This window comes from Tenrec ecaudatus, chromosome 1, assembly GCF_050624435.1.
Source record: "Tenrec ecaudatus isolate mTenEca1 chromosome 1, mTenEca1.hap1, whole genome shotgun sequence".
In the NCBI taxonomy this organism is placed as follows: Eukaryota; Metazoa; Chordata; class Mammalia; order Afrosoricida; family Tenrecidae; genus Tenrec; species Tenrec ecaudatus.
Genome location: NC_134530.1, coordinates 205,683,950 through 205,701,610, shown reverse-complemented (window position 1 = coordinate 205,701,610; position 17,661 = coordinate 205,683,950). Strand labels below are relative to the sequence as shown.

Below are 17,661 nucleotides of genomic sequence, written 5' to 3'. Positions count from 1 at the left end.
ATTGGCATTCTATGATGCTCACCATCCCAACACAACCCCTGAAGCCAAAGCGGGTGAACAAGCAAACGTGGTGAAGAAAGCTGATGGTGCCTGGCTATCAAAAGAGATAGCGTCTGGGGTCTTAAAGGCTTGAAGATAAACAAGCGGCCATCTAGCTCAGAAGCAAAAAAGCCCAAATGGAAGAAAAGACCAGCCTGTGTGATCACATGGCTCCGAAGGGATCAGTTAACAGGCATCAAAGAACAAAAAAATCACATCATTGTTTGCAAACCTCCATGATACAATCGTCAAGGAGAGACGGGTGCATAAGCAAATGTGGCGAAGAAAGCTGATGGTGCCTGGCTATCAAAAGAGATAGTGTCTGGGGTCTTAAAAGCTTGAAGGTGAACAAGCGGCCATCTAGCTCAGAAGCAACAAAGCCCACATGGAAGAAGCACACCCGCCTGTGACATCGCGAGGGGTCAAAGGGATCAGGTATGAGGCATCATCAAGAAAAAGAAAATCTTACCATAGTGAATGAAGGGGGAAGTACCGAGTGGAGACTCAAAGCCCATTCGTCCGCCACTGGAGAGTCCCTCACAGAGGGGTCTAGGGGAGGAGATGAGTCAGTCAGGGTGTGATGTAGCACCGATGAAGAATGCAGCTTTTCTCCAGTTCCTAAATGTTTCCTTCCCCTGCCCCCCACCCCCATCTACCATGATCCGAAATCTACCTTGCAAGACTGGATAGAGCAGAGGATGTACACTGGTGCAGATAGGAACTGGAGGCACAGGGAATCCAGGGCGGATGATACCTCCAGGACCAGGGGTGTGAGGGGCGATACTGGGAGGGTAGAGAGTGAGTGGGTTGGAAAGAGGGAACCGATTACAAGGATGTACATGTGACCTCCTCCCTGGGGGATGGACAACAGAAAAGTGGGTGAAGGGTCAGACAGGGCAAGATATGACAAAATGCTAATTTATAAATTATCAAGGTATCACGAGGGAGGGGGAGCAGGGAGGGAGGGGGGAAAAAGAGGACTTGATGCAAAGGGCTTAAGTGGAGAGCAAATGCTGTGAAAGTGGTCAGAAAAAAGAATGTACAGATGTGCTTTATACAATTGATGTATGTATGGATTTTGATGAGTTGTATGAGTCCCTAATAAAAATGTTAAAATATATATAAATATTGTGTTATTTCACTTACATGAAATACCTATAATTGACAAAGATGTATAAGTTTGTTACTGGTTACCAGTAGTTGGGCCCTACGGGTGTAGTGTTACTGGTTCCAGTAGTTGGATACTACGGGTGTAGTGTTACTGGTGACCACTATTGGATACTAGGGGTGTAAGTGTTACTGGTTACCAGTAGTTGGACACTACAAGTGTAGTGTTACTGGTAACCAGTAGTTGGATACTAGGGATGTAGTGTTACTGGTTACCAGTAGTTGGATATTACAGGTGTAATATTACTGGTTATGAGCAGTTGAACACCACTGGTATAGGTAGGAAAATCTTTGGTTAGGAAATGCACAGTTTTTTTAGGAGAATGGAAAATTTGGCATTAAGCCATGGTGGTCATTATGCGACAGGATTGTTATAATAATTTTCATTGAATTGTGCAAATGAAATACTGTGAATTCATAGAGAAAGGTAAAAAAGAAAAAAGAAATATAAAGAAAAACACAATGTTAAGCTAGCTTCCAAACATAAGGCTCTACAATGACATGGCGGATGCATAAGTTTGAACTTGGAGATTTTATTTTAAAATTTTAGATGTATTTTCTGAATGACCAACGTTTTTTATAGCTATAATATAAATGTCACGGATTCAATAATCAACAAAACTTTATTATAAATTAGTAGGCTTTAGAAATAGAAAAGTAACCATGCATGCTATTTTTTTCTTGAATTAAAATTGTCAGATATTTCCTAAATTAGGAACAGTAGTACAATGCACATCATATTAAATTCTACCTATATGCTATATATAAAAATACTACAAACACTTAAGGATACAACATTGTTCATTGGGTTTCTTGTACTTCCTTGGGATTTTCAATACATTCCAAAGAAAATATTTGTTCTAAAACCATGTTTTAAAGTCATTTAAAATGGTGATTTTTACAAAGGAGAAATGCATTAGGAATATTGAGCTCTCTTTAGAATTTTTAGAGATGCATGTGTTCTATAATAACATGTTTTTTTTCTATAGCAAATAAATGTCTTTGTTTATTTGTCTCTAGTGCTTATTTTACACAATACTACTCAGCATATAAAAACTCTAGATGCAAGATACAGTCTGAGAATTCTTACTTACAAAGCGGCACCCCTTACCCTCTTCCTTCTCATCCCACATTCTTTAAAGGTTTTTACAATGATGTAAATTTCTTTGGTTTATTCTTTCTATTGTCTGCCTTTCATTGTTTGCATTTTGTATTTTTCCATATCTTATTTGAAAAAACACCATATGTGATCCAAATTTTTCCACTTTGCTTTTATCCTATCAGCAAGTATAAATCATTCTAAATGTTATATTTAAGACTACACACTATTGTACCCTTTTTTATCTATTTCTACTGATAGGCACTTGTGTTGAATGCAAATAATTGAAAAAAAACAAAATGAATATATGTTCTGAACACTATATTCCAAATGAAAATTGAAAAATATTTTAGTCATGGTGTTTTGGGATAGATTATTTGATTAAAATCCCTGATGAGTCAAATATTAGTACATATTGTCAATATCTTCACCACATGATGTATCATTGTGGAGTATCAGCAGCAATTTATCAGAAGTTTAAGTGCTCTCCTCTCTTCTTGACTTGAGTCAAGGTTCTCTAATCACTCTTACAGGACTGTCTATCGATTTGGGGTGACCTCATTACAATGTAATGAATGGTCTTCTCCCTTATCTTCCTTTTTGAAGGAGTGACCCGCAGCTGAGGTGAGGTCTCCTCTCTCAAAGTGGTTTTTAAGATGTCCACATAGTCGGGGAGAGCCCTGGTATCTTAGCAATTATGCATCAGGCTCGTAAGTTCAAGGTCAGAAACCACCAGCCAGTTCCTTGAGGGAAAGATGGGGCCTTTTACTCCCATGAAGAGTTACAGTCTTGGAAACTCACTGGGACAGTTTACCTGTCCTGTAAAGCCACTATGGGCACAATTTGACTGGTTGATGAGTGTGGCTTATATAATGGGGTGACATATGGACACCAGGCAGGATCTCTACTACTGTGTTTGAGAGACTAGAGTCCAAGTTTACGTGATGAGAGCAAAACCCTGCCTTCATCTTGATGTTTCTCCTCGTACTTGTGGATTCACACGATTTGTCCTTTCGCATTGGCTAATTCACTCAGCATAATACTTTCCAATTCCATTCATGTCCTGAAGTGTTTCAGACTTTCATCACTGTTTTTAGGGATGCATACTATTCCGTTGTGTGTGTGAGTGTGTGCGTGTGTCATAATTTATCTATTTTTCTACTGATGGGCGTTTGGGATGTTTCCAGCTTCTTGCTAGTATGAACTGTGATAAAATAAAAATGAAGAATATATATATATATATAGTGTGTGTGTGTGTGTGTGTGTTCTGTCTCTTACTTCTTTGGAGTAAATGCCCAAATGGTGTCACTGGATCATATGGGATTTCCATTCCCAGTTATTTTAGGTAGCATCATATTGTTTTCCATAGTGGATTGCCATGATTACAAGTCCACCAAAAGTATATAAGATTTCCAATTGGTCCACATCTTCAGCAGTATTTTTTTTCCTGTTTGTTTGTTTTAGTTGGGCTAACATTATGGGTACCAGATTATATCTCTTCATTGTTTTAATTTGCTTCTTCTGGCTGGGTGGTGATCTTTAGCATATTTTCAGGTGTCATTTTTGGTAACCTGCCTGTTTTCATCTTTTGCTCACTTTCTTATTGGGTCATTTGTTATTATTATAGAGTACTGTATACTTTGGTCATTAGACCCATTGTGTCATTGCTTAACTTTTTCTTTGTTTTGAACCAATCTGTGGGCTCTTGTTTTACTCTCTTACTGAAGGGTTTTGATGTGCATAAGTGTTTAAATGTTAGTACATCCTAGGCATCTATTCTGTCTTCCATGGTTCTTTCTGTTTGTTCTTTTGTCAATCCATGGTCCCTTCAATATTTTCACTAACCAATCACAGCCACTAAGCCAAGGCTGGCTCATAGTGACGCCCCGTGAGTTACTGAGACTCTAATTGTTTAGGAAAAACAGACCGGTTTTTTTTCCTGTGGAGCTGCTGGTGGTTTTGAACTCCCAACTACACAACTATAGCTCAACATGTAACCACTGTAACACCAGGGGTCTATTCATTTTCCACAGCACCACTATTCTTTAGGTTGTATAGTTTTTTGGATTAATTCCCCAATTTCATAGAGAGCATATCCTTTTCTCACTCGCATTGGGTTGACTCAGACCCATAGCAACCCCAAAATGTAGAATTTAACTGCCCTTTGGGATTTTTTAGACTTTAATTTTTGCTGGAGGATACAGCCTCATATTTCTCCTGCAGAGCAGTAGATGGGTTGGAACTTCTGCTTTTGAGGTTAATAGCAGAGCCCAATATATCACCAGGACACCTCCAAATTCATATAAACAAAAGTAAGGAAAGACTAATCAGACATTTCCACTGGGACTTGGGCTCAGAGACTCCATTGATCTCACCAGATGGCCCTGGTCGACTACATCTGACGTTACCAAACTTGGCTGGTCAGTGAAATCACATGGAGATCTGTAGACACTACAGAGTTCTGGACTACATTTGTTACTTGATGCATAAACAATTCTAGGGGGAGGATCTCAGGGATCTGAAGTTTCACCAGATCGCCATTTGATTCCAATGATCAATCAAGTTGGCAAACTATGAGTTTATACCATACCACCTGAGCTTCTGTCAGCATCAGGCCCCATTTATTTCTTTTTTTATGATTCAGATCATCATTTTTTAAAATCATTTTATTAGGTGCTCATACAACTCTTATCACAATCCATGCATGCATCAATTGTGTAAAGCACACCTGTACATTCATTGCCCTCATTATTCTCAAAACACTTGCTCTCCACTTAAGCCCTTGGCATCAGGTCCTCATTTCCCCCCCCCTCCCCATTCCCCCTTCCTTCATGAGCCCTTGATAATTTATAAATTATTATTTTGTCATATCTTGTCCTGTATGACATCTCCCTTCATCCCCTTTTCTGTTGTATGTCCCCAAGGGAGGTCACATGTAGATCCTTGTAATCGGTTCCCTCTTTCCAACCCATTCTCCTACTACCCTCCCAGTATGACCACTGACACCCCTGGTCCTGAAGGTATCATCCACCCTGGATTCCCTGTGTTTCCAGTTGCTATCTGTACCAGTATACATCCTCTGGTCTAACCAGACTTGCGATGTAGAATTCGGCTCATGATAGTGGGCGGTGGCAGGAGGGGGAGCATTTAGGAACTAGAGGAAAGTTGTATTTTTCATCTTTGATACAACGCACCCTGACTGGCTCGTCTCCTCCCCTAGACCCCTCTGCAAGGGGCTCTCCAGTGGGCTACAAATGGGCTTTGGGTCTCCACTCTGCACTCCCCCCACCCTCACATTCACTATGGTAAGATTTTTTTTGTTCTGATGATGCCTTATACCTGATCCCTTAGACATCTCGTAATTGCACAGGCTGGTGTGCTTCTTCCATGTGGGATTTGTTGCTTCTGAGCTAGATGGCCGCTTGTTTATCTTCAAGCCTTTACAACCCCAGATGCTATATCTTTTGATAGCCAGGCACTATAAGCTTTCTTTACCATATTTGCTTATGCACTCATTTATCCTTAGTGATCATATCGTGGAGGTATGCACCCAATGATATGATTCTTTTGTTCTTTGATGCCTGATAACTGATCCCTTTGGCACCTCATGATCACACAGGCTGGTGTTTTCACCGCATTTGCTTATTAACCCACTTTGTCTTCAGTGGCTTTGTCGGGAAGGTGTAAGCTCCATTTCTTAACCAAGGATTCATATATAGCACATCTCCCAAGTCCCTAGAACAAAAAGGTCAAACTTTTTCTGCACATCACAGAGTTATACAAATACAATTTTAGTTTGCTTACCTCACTCTTTAATAAGATATCTTAAGTGTATAAAGGCAATTATAATTGTAGCTTATGTAAAATCTGTTATATTTTATCTATTTTTCTACATTGACTGGGACTTTTCCTGGGATTTTATACACTCTTGGGATATTATAATTTTAGGCTTTTGTGCATCCTATAGCTTGCAAATATCTCTTCTTAGCATATTAATCCAAGAAAAAGTTGTTCTTACGGATGCTGTTTGATGCCAGAAAAAAAAATAATGATTTCATGTGGTCTAATTTAAGTTAATTTAATGTTACATTGATACATATGGAATTTGTCCTGGAATTAAATAATATTCTTTATTTTCCAAATGTATGATCACATATCAACATTTCATTTTTTGAAGTTCATGATTCTACATTAAATTAGTATATCATTTTTATCAAGCATTAAATTTCCATATAATATTTTTGAAGTTTTATGCTGTGACAATCATCTATTCATCCATCAAACTTAATTGTACACATTTTACAACACTGTTATTATTGTTGTATTATTTGTTGTTACTGTTATTGGCCATCCAGTTGGTCCTGAGCCATACTCTCCCTGTAATTGAACAATATAATAGAAGGAAACCTAGTCGGGTCCTCAGCCATCCGTGCAGTTGTTCTGTCTGACTCCATCTTTGCAGCCCTTGCATCATCCCATCTCTTCCAGGGTCTACTCTTTTCCCTTGCCCTGCTGCATTACCAAGTCTGATAGTCTTTACCATGGACCAATTCTCCTAACATGTCCAAATATGGGAGATGAAGCCTGGGCATTCTGATTTCTAAGAGGCCTTACAACTGTACGTACTCCAAGAATGATTTGTTTGTTCTTCTGGTAGCTCATTGCACTTTTAATATTCTTCGTTTATGGGTTCCTAAATATGCATGCTTCCATCCATGTTAATGCCCCCTTTGCAGAGAAAAAAAAAAGCAATCAGTGCCTGCTCTGTCAATTATAAACGTTACTACTATAACCCACGACCCTGATAAGGTGTAGGTATCTCTTTTAACACACCTTTCCCTCCCTTACTCATGGGTCTAGCACCCTAGAGTGGTGGTTTTGCTCATCCTGGGAAACACTGGCTTACTGGGACACTCGCTTTTCCAGTGGCTGGGCTTCCTGTAAGCGTGACAGTCCTTAGTGTGGGTTGGTGCCAGCCTATGAGGTAGTCTGCTCTCTGTAGGGCCTTTGTCATTGAAGCTTACCTTTTGTCCTTTCTTTTCTTTTTCTTGGGGTTTCTCTTTTTTGTCATGGTCTCAATTACAAAATACTCAGTAGGCAGATTTTAAAATGTCATTGAGGGGCCTGGACATTTTAAGCTTGCCTGCTAATATAAAGTTAACTATTTATTCTTCAGGATCAATTCTCTTTCAGGTGAGGTGGGGCTAAGTTTGCTTATGTCTATACTCATTATCCGGTAGCTTTCACATGAATTTTAAGCATTTGATTCTTGCTTCCATCCATGTTGATTGTAGATACATGTAAAATGAAATCCTTAACAACGTCAATCTTTTCTTCCTTTATAACAATCTTGTTGATTGGTCCTGCTGTGAGGATGTTGGCTTCCTTTACAATGAATTACAATCCAAGGAGAAGCGGTAGGCTGATCGTCGTCAGCAATATCCTCAAGTCCTCCTCACTTTTAGCAAGCAAAGTCGGTTCATCTGCATATCACAGATTGTTAATTAACCTTTTCCAATTCTCATGCCCTGTTCTTCTTTATATTATCCAACTTCTCAGATTATTTTCTCAGCACATAGAATAAGTATAATGAAAATATACAACCCTGACTCACTCCTTTTCTGAATTTAAACTATAAACTAGTCCATGTTAGTTTTGTATGAATGTCACTCAGTCTCTGATTTGTCATGAGCATAATTGAATGTTCACAATGCTATATGTAATGTGTTAAGATTAATAGTCAAATGGCTTTGTGTACTCATTAAATGCAAATGCATATTGTCTGGTTTTCTCATCTCTCAGTCAAGATCCATCTGCTGTCAGAAATGACAGATCTAGTTCATGGTCTCTTCTGAATCCAGCTCGAGTTTCAGCAGCTCCTCTTTAGTGTGCGTTAAGCCACTTAATAATTATTTTCAACACATTTTTCTTGCATGTGATGTTATTGATTTTCTTCAATGATACCTGCTTTTTGTAGCAACACTTTTTTTTATTTTTGTAATGAGCACAGATATGGATTTCTTCCATATCAGTCAGTTGGCCAGGTAATTATTTGTCCATTTCTTTATCTTTTTAAAATGATGTTTTATTATTAAATATCCTGCTCATAGTATCCATTAATATTTCAAATTAAGTCTTGAATTTATTCCTTCATTTCTTTCAGCTTGAGATACATTTTGTATATGTTTCCAACTAGACTTCCAAATTGTAAGTTTTTGTAAATTTCCTCAACTTGTATGCTTTACTTCAGCTTCTCTCTCTGCCCTTTGAAACTTTCTGCTCAGTTCTTTTACTTCATCATTTCCTTCGTTTTCTTTAGCTATTGTACGTTTAAGAACAAGGCTAAGATTCTTTCCTGAGATTCACTTTGGTCTTTTCTTTCTTTCATGCCTTTCTCGCAAGATGTCATCTCGTGATTTGTCAGTGCTTCTGCCAGTAGTGTTTATTGGATCAGGTCTGTTCTTGAGATGTTCTCTAAATTCAAGTGGGATATATAAAAAGATCTTATTCCAGCTCTTGTGGACATGTTTTAATTTTCTTCAGCTTGAATATTAACTTATATCTGAGCAATTGATGCTCTGATTGACAGTTGGCCCCTGATCTTGCTTTGGCTAATGATATTATGCCTTTTCATTGTCTCCTACCACAGATGTCATCAATGTGGTTATTGTGTGTTTTATAGGGGGGGTCTACATGGGCAGTTGCTGTCATATATGTTCTTGAAAGGAATGCTCAGTAAAAGCATGAAGGACTTAACAAATCTTACCCTGGGATCTCTGGCTTCATTTCCATCACTTAGGCCATCTTTTCCAACTAACGATCCTTCCTCTTGGTTGCACGCTTTTTCATTCCATTCGCCATTAGCTACCAAAGCATCTTTATTGTATATTTGATAGATTTCAGACTAAAGAAGTTGTTAAAATTTTTATTGTCTTCCTCACCAGCTTTAGTTTTTATTCATAAATTGGAATAATAGTTTTATTAACATATCTTCCTTGTAGGCATATAGATATTATCCTATTACAGAAAGCATTGTTCTTAATGATTTTTTTGGCTGTGAATGTGCCACCATTCATCATGGATTTGTCACTCCAGGCCTAGTAAACAATTTGATTTTCTGTTTCAAAATAGCTTCTATCAGTCTAGCTCAGCTCACTAATGGCTCGCATATCAATTTGTATGTGTTTCATTTTATTTTTGATGACTTCCAATTTTACTCATTTCCTACTTCATACATCCCATATTCCAGTTAGTAATAAGGCTGACTAAACTGAAGAGGCAGAACTTCCCAAATAATGCTTTGAATGACTTCCAAGTTGAGGAGCTCACCTTCTGGCATTATATTAGATAATATTCCAAATATATTCACAAGCTTTTCAGTGGCTAATCTCTCAGAAGTGAAGACCACAGCCCCCCTCCCTATTCCCTTCTTCACTGGGAAGCTCTGTTAAAATGTTTTGGCCATGGATGAGTCTACTAGTATTTAAAATACAAATGCATATTTTCGATCATCATGACAACAAGAAAGACACTACCACACTAGTATAGTTCTGGTTTTATAACAATATACTTCGATTGTGCAGGATTCAAATATGCGTTCATATGTAACAATGCATAGTTGTTTGCGCCTTTGTACATGTCTGGTGCTTTCCATGTGATTGGGTTTGCATACAAAATGTATCATTCTCAAACCTAATTTTAGAAAAATAACAGAAAATATGCCAATATAATTGAAATTGAATTAAATTAAATTAATTGAATTAAATAAATTTATAACTTAAAAATTTAAATGTAGAATATACCTGTTCAAAAACTATATCATTCCAATGTTTAGTATCCATTTTATGACTTTTAGTAATGGTTTATATTTCTGTGTAGAGATTTTGAGTTCACCTTGCTATTTTAAATGGATTATTCCAATCATAATTTTAATTAGCTGATATTTGTATATAATGCTTTTAATCCACTGATTCAATAAGGTTTTTATTATTCTGTTAGTTAGTTTACTATGTTCTATTACTGTCTGCACCAGTTTGCATATTGATTTTCTAATATTTTTCAAACATATAGTCATATTATCTTCAAAGAGGATTCTCGGTGCTGGAATGGGTTATGTATTGGACTGCTAACTACAAGTTCTGCAGTTCAAATCCGCCAACCCAATCCTGGTAGAAAGATGAGGCTTTCTATTTCCTTAAATACGTAGTCCCAGTCAACAATAGGGTCAGTTCTACCCTGTCCTATAGGGTCTTAATGAGTTGGAATTGACTCCATGGCAGTGAGTTACTCCTATTGCTTTAACTTTTTCTCTTTTAATGATGCGAATACCCCATGGAAGCGGTTGTGGATTCAAATTGCTGACTTTGCATTTAGCCCATGAGTGCTTAATCAAACCACCAGAGAACTCTAACATTATCCACTGAATCCTAGGCATTCACTGTTGCCTAATTTACTGAAAACTAGCAGTGTCTCCCTCTTTGGGCACTTTTCTATAACTTCCTGAACTTTATTATTTTTTTGTAGTCCAGAGTTCATGTTTAATTTGACTTAAACATCCAGTATTTTTTATTACCTCTCAGAAGAGATGCTCTGCATTCAAGACAGAGGTTATTCGTAGAACATACATGAAAACTCGGATTTCTGAGGTTATCTTACTGATTTTGTATGTTGGTTTGTTTTTGTGTGCTCGCTCACAATTTGGAATATGTGTGAGTTTCTCAGCTTTATTAACCATTTTAAGTTGTATACACACAAATTTTCACACAGGGTTCTCCTGTGAGTAAATGACTATTGGGCAGTTTTTGTTTATTCGTTTTGTTTTCATTGAATGTCAATTGTGTAATCTCTTTTCACATTCAGGCACACCCTCTACAAAGATGTTGACCAAGCACGTTCCCTAACACTGCTGATAATTTGAACCGCTCGCTCTCATTCTTACAAAGTTTTTCCTTTAGTAATCTTAGTTAATTGGCTTGACTCACAGTATACATGTTGTGATCCAAATACAAGCTGCGCATATGATTTTAGGAAATAATAGTTGTTGACACTTTACAAATGCATCAGTAGAACTGATAACTTGAAGAAATATGTGACATTTATTTACAATTGAATATTTGGAATAGCCATAGAAATGTCTTATTTTATTTTTAAGTTAGCACTATGCCTAAGGTGTAAACCAGATGTGCACTATTTCTATGAGAAAATCACATTTGGCCTTTTCTAAAGCTGGCTTCTCAGCTTGTAGGTGGGCACAACGCCACTGGAACAGATGGGCTCCCCAAAGAACCAGAACAAGCGTCAAGTGTGACACTTATGTGCTTGTCGAACATCCAAGGCTGTGGAAGTCTGAGGATGTCGGGTCCATATGCAACTGAAGTTACAATGGCATATTTGTCGGCATTTGAATATTGAAAATCATAGCTTAGTTTTTTATATGTTTAAGATTTGCCTTTGGGAATCCTTTGCCATTTTCCTTGGAGGTTAGTGTCCCCCATGATCTTCTCTATTGACTATGTTTTAACAAACGATGAGTATATTGGGAACATCTGAATTTTTACTAATAGAGAAAATGAATAATGTTAAATGTTTTTGCTTGGTCATTAATTTCATTTTCAGCTGGTTTTTCAATAGAAAAATCTGGATTTTTAAAATTACCTTTTCAGTTTATGTAAAAGAACCTGTATTGGGTAGCACCTGCAAATAAAACCTAAACAAACCTTGCTTATTTGCATATAAAAAGGAAATCTAAGAAGTTATAAGATAGAAATATTTTTAAATGTTTAGTTAATTGTATCTGCATGCTTCTATTGTCAAATACAATTTTATCTAGTAATACAGGATTATGAAATGATTTATGAGAATCAGACAGAGGAGAAGCCAGAGAGAAACTCAGATTTCACTCTTTCCCAGTGCTGACAACTCAATCAAAACTGCTTTGCATAAGTGGAGCATCCTCACTTACTATCACAAGCAGCTCCGATGTGTGAACTTCGGATAAGAATCCTTCTCAGTATGCTGTCACACCCAGCCCTATTAAAAACATGTGTATGTTAATCAGACTCTACAAGTCTTCATTAATGTACTATTGTCTACTCTCTTAAGTTTATTATACACTATAAAAACTGGATTTATTTTTTATATATCTTTAAGATGCAAGGTATACATATAGAGCCATACACTTTTCATCTTAAGGTACAGTTAAATACTGCTAATAATAATAATAATATGCTGTGTCATGTTCTCATTTTCCTATAGTGTCTTCACGGGGAAAAATTAAATATGATAAATAAGTGTAGCTTCATATTATGAATCCCACTGTATGAAAGCTAAACTATATGAGGACATCATTGAAAGCTGGCTAAATCAAACTAGCTATTCGAGGTTCACAAGATAGCTATCTCAGGCCTTTTGTAGGCAATTGAGAAAACATATGTGAGCAGAAAAACATTCAAAGCGTATCCTCCCCCTTTTCACTGTGACCCTAATCCAGGCATTTCTACCTGAAGATAATTAAAATTTTCTTGTAAGTGGAAAATAGCATAATTTGAAATATTGTTGCTGCAGGAGAGGAGTCGCTCACAATTTTTGTGGACAAGCGGAAGCTGAGCAAACGGTCGGAAGGAAGCGAGTCCAGCAGCAATAGCTCCTCGGTCACTCTGGAAACGCTGCACCAGCTGGCTGCGTCCTACTTCATCGACAGGGACAGCACCCTCCGGAGACTTCACCACATTCAAATTGCATCCACTGCCATAAAGGTATGAAGGTGTTTCCTCTAACATGATTGCTTTATTTTGTTCCAACTTCTAAAATGCATTTCTCTATAGTGCACACCTCAGTGGTTTAAACTGTATGTTTATAACATTATTTTAACATTGCCATTACTTTTGGTTTACATGCTCAGCTTCCAATCGTATCCCTATATATATCTTTGTTTGTTTGTTTTCGCTTCTTAGCTGGTCCAGTATTTTTCATGGACAAGTGTAAATTGAAATACACTGAATTATACAACTTTAACATGAGGTGAATAGACTCTTTCAAAAGTGTGCTTAAATAAGATTGTTTTAATAAAAAAATATAATTATAATGCAATTTTAACTATGCATTTAAAAAGATTATCTTTTGAAGGATTTTTTGGTTTCAAAGTTGTCCCTGACATAAAAATCACTAAGAAGTCCTAGTTTAGGGAGAATTTTGTGTTCTCTGAACATTTTAAGATCAAATTAAAAAGTATAAATGCTTAGTTAGCGTTCTGGGAATCAAGAAAACCCATAATCTAGAATTAGTGGATTAACTCCACACACTCACTTAAAATCTTTTGCATTTCGTTATACTAATGTTGATTTTCTGAGATTTGAAAATATGGAAGAATATTGGAGCTTTATTTTCTCCCAAGAAATAAGGAAACCATAATCTCAAAGCAATCGAAAACACATATTTCTCAGATAGGTCAGGTCAACATGTTATTGTGTTTGGCCAAATGCCATTGCAAAATCCACAGAGCAAAGAGTCAGCACAGTGTGGTCTTTGATTAAGTTAATAAAACCAAACTGAAAATCAGAGAATTTTGCGTATTTCAAATATACCATTTCATACTTGATTTAAAAAAGAAGTCATTACATTTAGCATTGTATTGCTTTGTGAGACTAAACTTATGTGTGTTATTGTGTCAGTAAGCACGTTCTACTTCAATATTATTTTCACAATGCTAAAAATGATTACCCCCCCAAATGTTTTTGGTTTGAGATGTATAGAGAGAATAAGAAGTGATATGTAATAATTTCTATCTTAAAGGTTAAACAAACATTACTGCAAAATCTCAGCAAACACCACTTCAATATTGTTAGTAGCTATGGTTGGGAAAAATACTTTGAACAATGCAAATTATACAATTATAGTTAATCTTCTTCTGACATGTAGAGCTTATGCTATGTTGAGTAATGAAATATATAAATACAATTTATTCTGTATAGATCAAAATATAGCCAACACAATATAGATGTTTTAGTTAATTTAAAAGTAATGTAAGATGTTGCTAGAAATATTTAGCTGGAGGTTGCTAATGAAAAATAGACTTTTTAGGAAATCAATTTTAATAATGTAAGCATTAACTTAAATCAAATTGTGTTTCCTAGTAGAAGACAAGATTGTTGTAAGTGTTTGTTATATGGCTATTGACTTCCTTTGTTGAGCACCAACTAGAATTATACAATAGAATATTTCACTGATACCAAGTAAGAAAATCCATGTAACAATCATGTCACAATGTAGGAGGTATTTTTATATACTTCTTTTCTCTCATGAGAGATGCATGTGCCACAAAGGTGTAGATTTTAATGACACATTCTACAGTATACAGTCATTGTTGTGGGTGGTACACCTGGAAAATGTAAAGCCTAATGAACTATATGTTTTAATTTTGGTTTTAAAATACAACAGCAAGCTATGAATGATAGTGATCTCCAAGAGATAGTAAATGACTAAGGTGAACTCTGATTCTTCCAGTATACAGTTTCCAAGAAGCAGTGCAGTAAGAAAGAATTTATGCCGTGTCAAGGAGACTTCAACGATGAAGGAGGCTGAGATGAAAGTTAGGTGAAATCTAGAAGGCTAACAGAAGGATAGAGGAGAGTGCTATGGAGGGAGTCACAGCAGGTCATTAGCTGAGTAGGAATTTAGCTGAGAACTAATCAGTACATACTCATACACATGAGGGAGTTTTTAAAAATTCTACTGGACTAGCTAACAGAACTAACCCAGAGTCAAAAATCATGTCCACATCAAGCAGAATAAAAAATCTTATTAGACAGATACTTTAGAAGATGTTATTTGATGTTGCTTCAGAAGTGGGGAATAATTAGTCCAAGATAGGGCATTTATCTGGACACTTTAAAGAAATTATGAAAGCACAACCAAAAGTAGAATATCGATCCTGTCAGTTGTGATTGCACCCCACAACAAAGTACACGAGTGTCCCTATAGCCACAAACATTTTCAACACAGAACAAGATTAAGTTTATGATGTGCCATAAGCAGTCAAAAATAGCAAGCAACCAGCAGTACAATATAATTCATAATGAGTATATTCCACCTATCAAAATGAACTTAGAATTGATACAATATTAGAATTTGTAGACATTGACATTAATATGCCTGTTAAAACTGTATTTAATATTTTAAATAGACATAACAATATTAGAATATGCTAATTATACTCACTGAGATAAAACTGAAATATTTGAGATTTAATGTTCAAAGCTCATTGGCTAAAATTAATATCAGAGTAAACATGAATGAAAAAGGAATAGTAAAATAAAACATGTATCAAAACTACCTAACAAACTAAAACTGGGAAATTTCAATAGAAAAGAACAAAGCATCGTTAAGCTGTGGAATTACTTGGAGTCCACAGAGGACATAGGGGGAAGCAATATATCAATTGCCAATTACTGTGCAACAGCATTATCATGAGTCAGTGGCTTAAAATAAAACCCATTTTTGTGTGTTTTGTGTGAGCTGTGTGTGTGTGTGTGTGTGTGTTTCTGAACCAGGATCTCAGGCATAGCTTAGGCAATTCCACTACATATATGTAATTGCAATTTTCACCAGTTAGGTACTTACATGAGTTTTGTTTCCCGTTTTCAAGCTCATGTGATTGTCAATTTCTGCAATTGTTTTTGCAAAGACACTGTTTCTTGTGTGCTGTAATGTGTCTTTAGATACAATGAGGGGGTTTTAGAAAGAAAGGTATTATCATCTAATATAACATATAATATAACATATAATAGACATATAGGGTCACTATGAGTCAGAAACAGCGGGGGCAGCGAGTTTTTATTAACATATGGTAGACATAATTGCATATCTTCCTTGCCTGATTCTGTAGTTGGCTCTGCAGAATCCTTATAAGAAATGCTATGCTGGAGGCCACTGGTGCAGCCACGGTGCCAATCCGTGTTATTTAGGTTCTCCCTTTATGCACCGACCCATCACTTTTACAAGTGTGGCATCTTCTCTAGGGATTCGGCCCCCCGATAGCATACCCAAAGTGTGTGACAGATAGTCTGGTCAACTTTGCTTCTAAGTAGCATTCTGGCTCTATTTCTTCCAAGATATTTGTTTATTCTTCTGGCAGTGTAGGATACATCCAACATTCTTTACTAAACTATAACTCAAATGCATGAATTATTTTTAGAGTTCCTTATCCAGCTTTCTCACACTATTGAAAATCCTCCAAGTGACATGTTTGATCCATTTGAAGAGACATTTTACACCCAATTTACCAAAAGCAGTTTCCCTTTTCTTTTGACTGGTACATACATGCCCTTTAATTGTAGAACCAAGTAAGATAAAATGTTTGACAACATAATATGTTCTCTTTTTACCCTATAGTTGCTTACAGATCTAGTTGTGAGGAAACTTGTTTGCTTTGTATAAAATTATAATTCATACTGAAAGTGGTATTCTCTAACTGTCACCAGTAAAGGTTCAAGTTCCCTTCACATACAGCACCCAACCTGATACCATCAGCAGATCCCAGGTTGTTGATGAGCGAGTCACCCTCCAATGGGGATGCTTCATTCATCTTCATGTAGTTCAACTCCGTGCATAATGTGATCCACATTCCTATTACTTAAATATGACAAAAGGCTACAACCCTATTAACTCAACTTTCTTTTTTTGAATATCATAGCATCCCTATTTTATCACCTATTGACTGCCTCTTTGTCTATGTACAGCGGTGTCATTGGTCTTTCAGATGCCAGCAGGGTCACCCAAAGTGAACAGGTTGCACCAGCGCTTCCAGACTAGAAACAGACCACAAAGAAGGAATAGGCTTTCCACTTCTGAGGAAATTGCCACTGAAAATCTATGATAAAAATCCAAACGTGGTCAGACACTGAAAACCTCCTGAAAAGAATCAGAGCACCATCAGAGGGAATTCCAGAAGATGAGTCTTAAGTCTAAAGGCACTCAAAATATGACTGAGCAAGAACTGTCTTCTCCAAGTGCCATCAACTTTAATTATATGAATGGAATAAACAGTTGGAGTAAAGCCTCTGGGAATTACATTTGCTGATGGGGTGAGGTTCTAACTGAGAATTAATAGCTGCAAACACCAATTAATAATTGAAACACATGTAGGAAGTATGAATCTATGAAAATTAGAAGTTGAAAAAAAATGAAATAGAACACAAATGAAATGGTATTGTCCACTTTGAATGAGAACATCCCCTGGTGTACTGTGCTTGAAATGCACAATCAAGAGGAATGGCAGTGCATTTGTTGTCAAAACGCATGTTTGCAACCCTGGTTTGAAATACAGTGCTGTCTGGGATAGTATTATATCTATCTACTTT

At 36.6% G+C, this 17,661-nt stretch overlaps 1 protein-coding gene across 2 annotated transcripts in view; it reads left to right on the top strand.

The window, feature by feature from the left end:
- The window catches only part of BRINP3 (BMP/retinoic acid inducible neural specific 3), a 493,055-nt gene that overhangs the window by 230,586 nt on the left and 244,808 nt on the right, over window positions 1-17,661 (top strand). For both annotated transcript variants that reach the window (XM_075540509.1, XM_075540510.1), the window contains one exon: window positions 12,869-13,059. In XM_075540509.1, coding sequence (XP_075396624.1) covers window positions 12,869-13,059 — 191 coding nt within the window. The remainder of the gene's footprint in view (window positions 1-12,868; window positions 13,060-17,661) is intronic.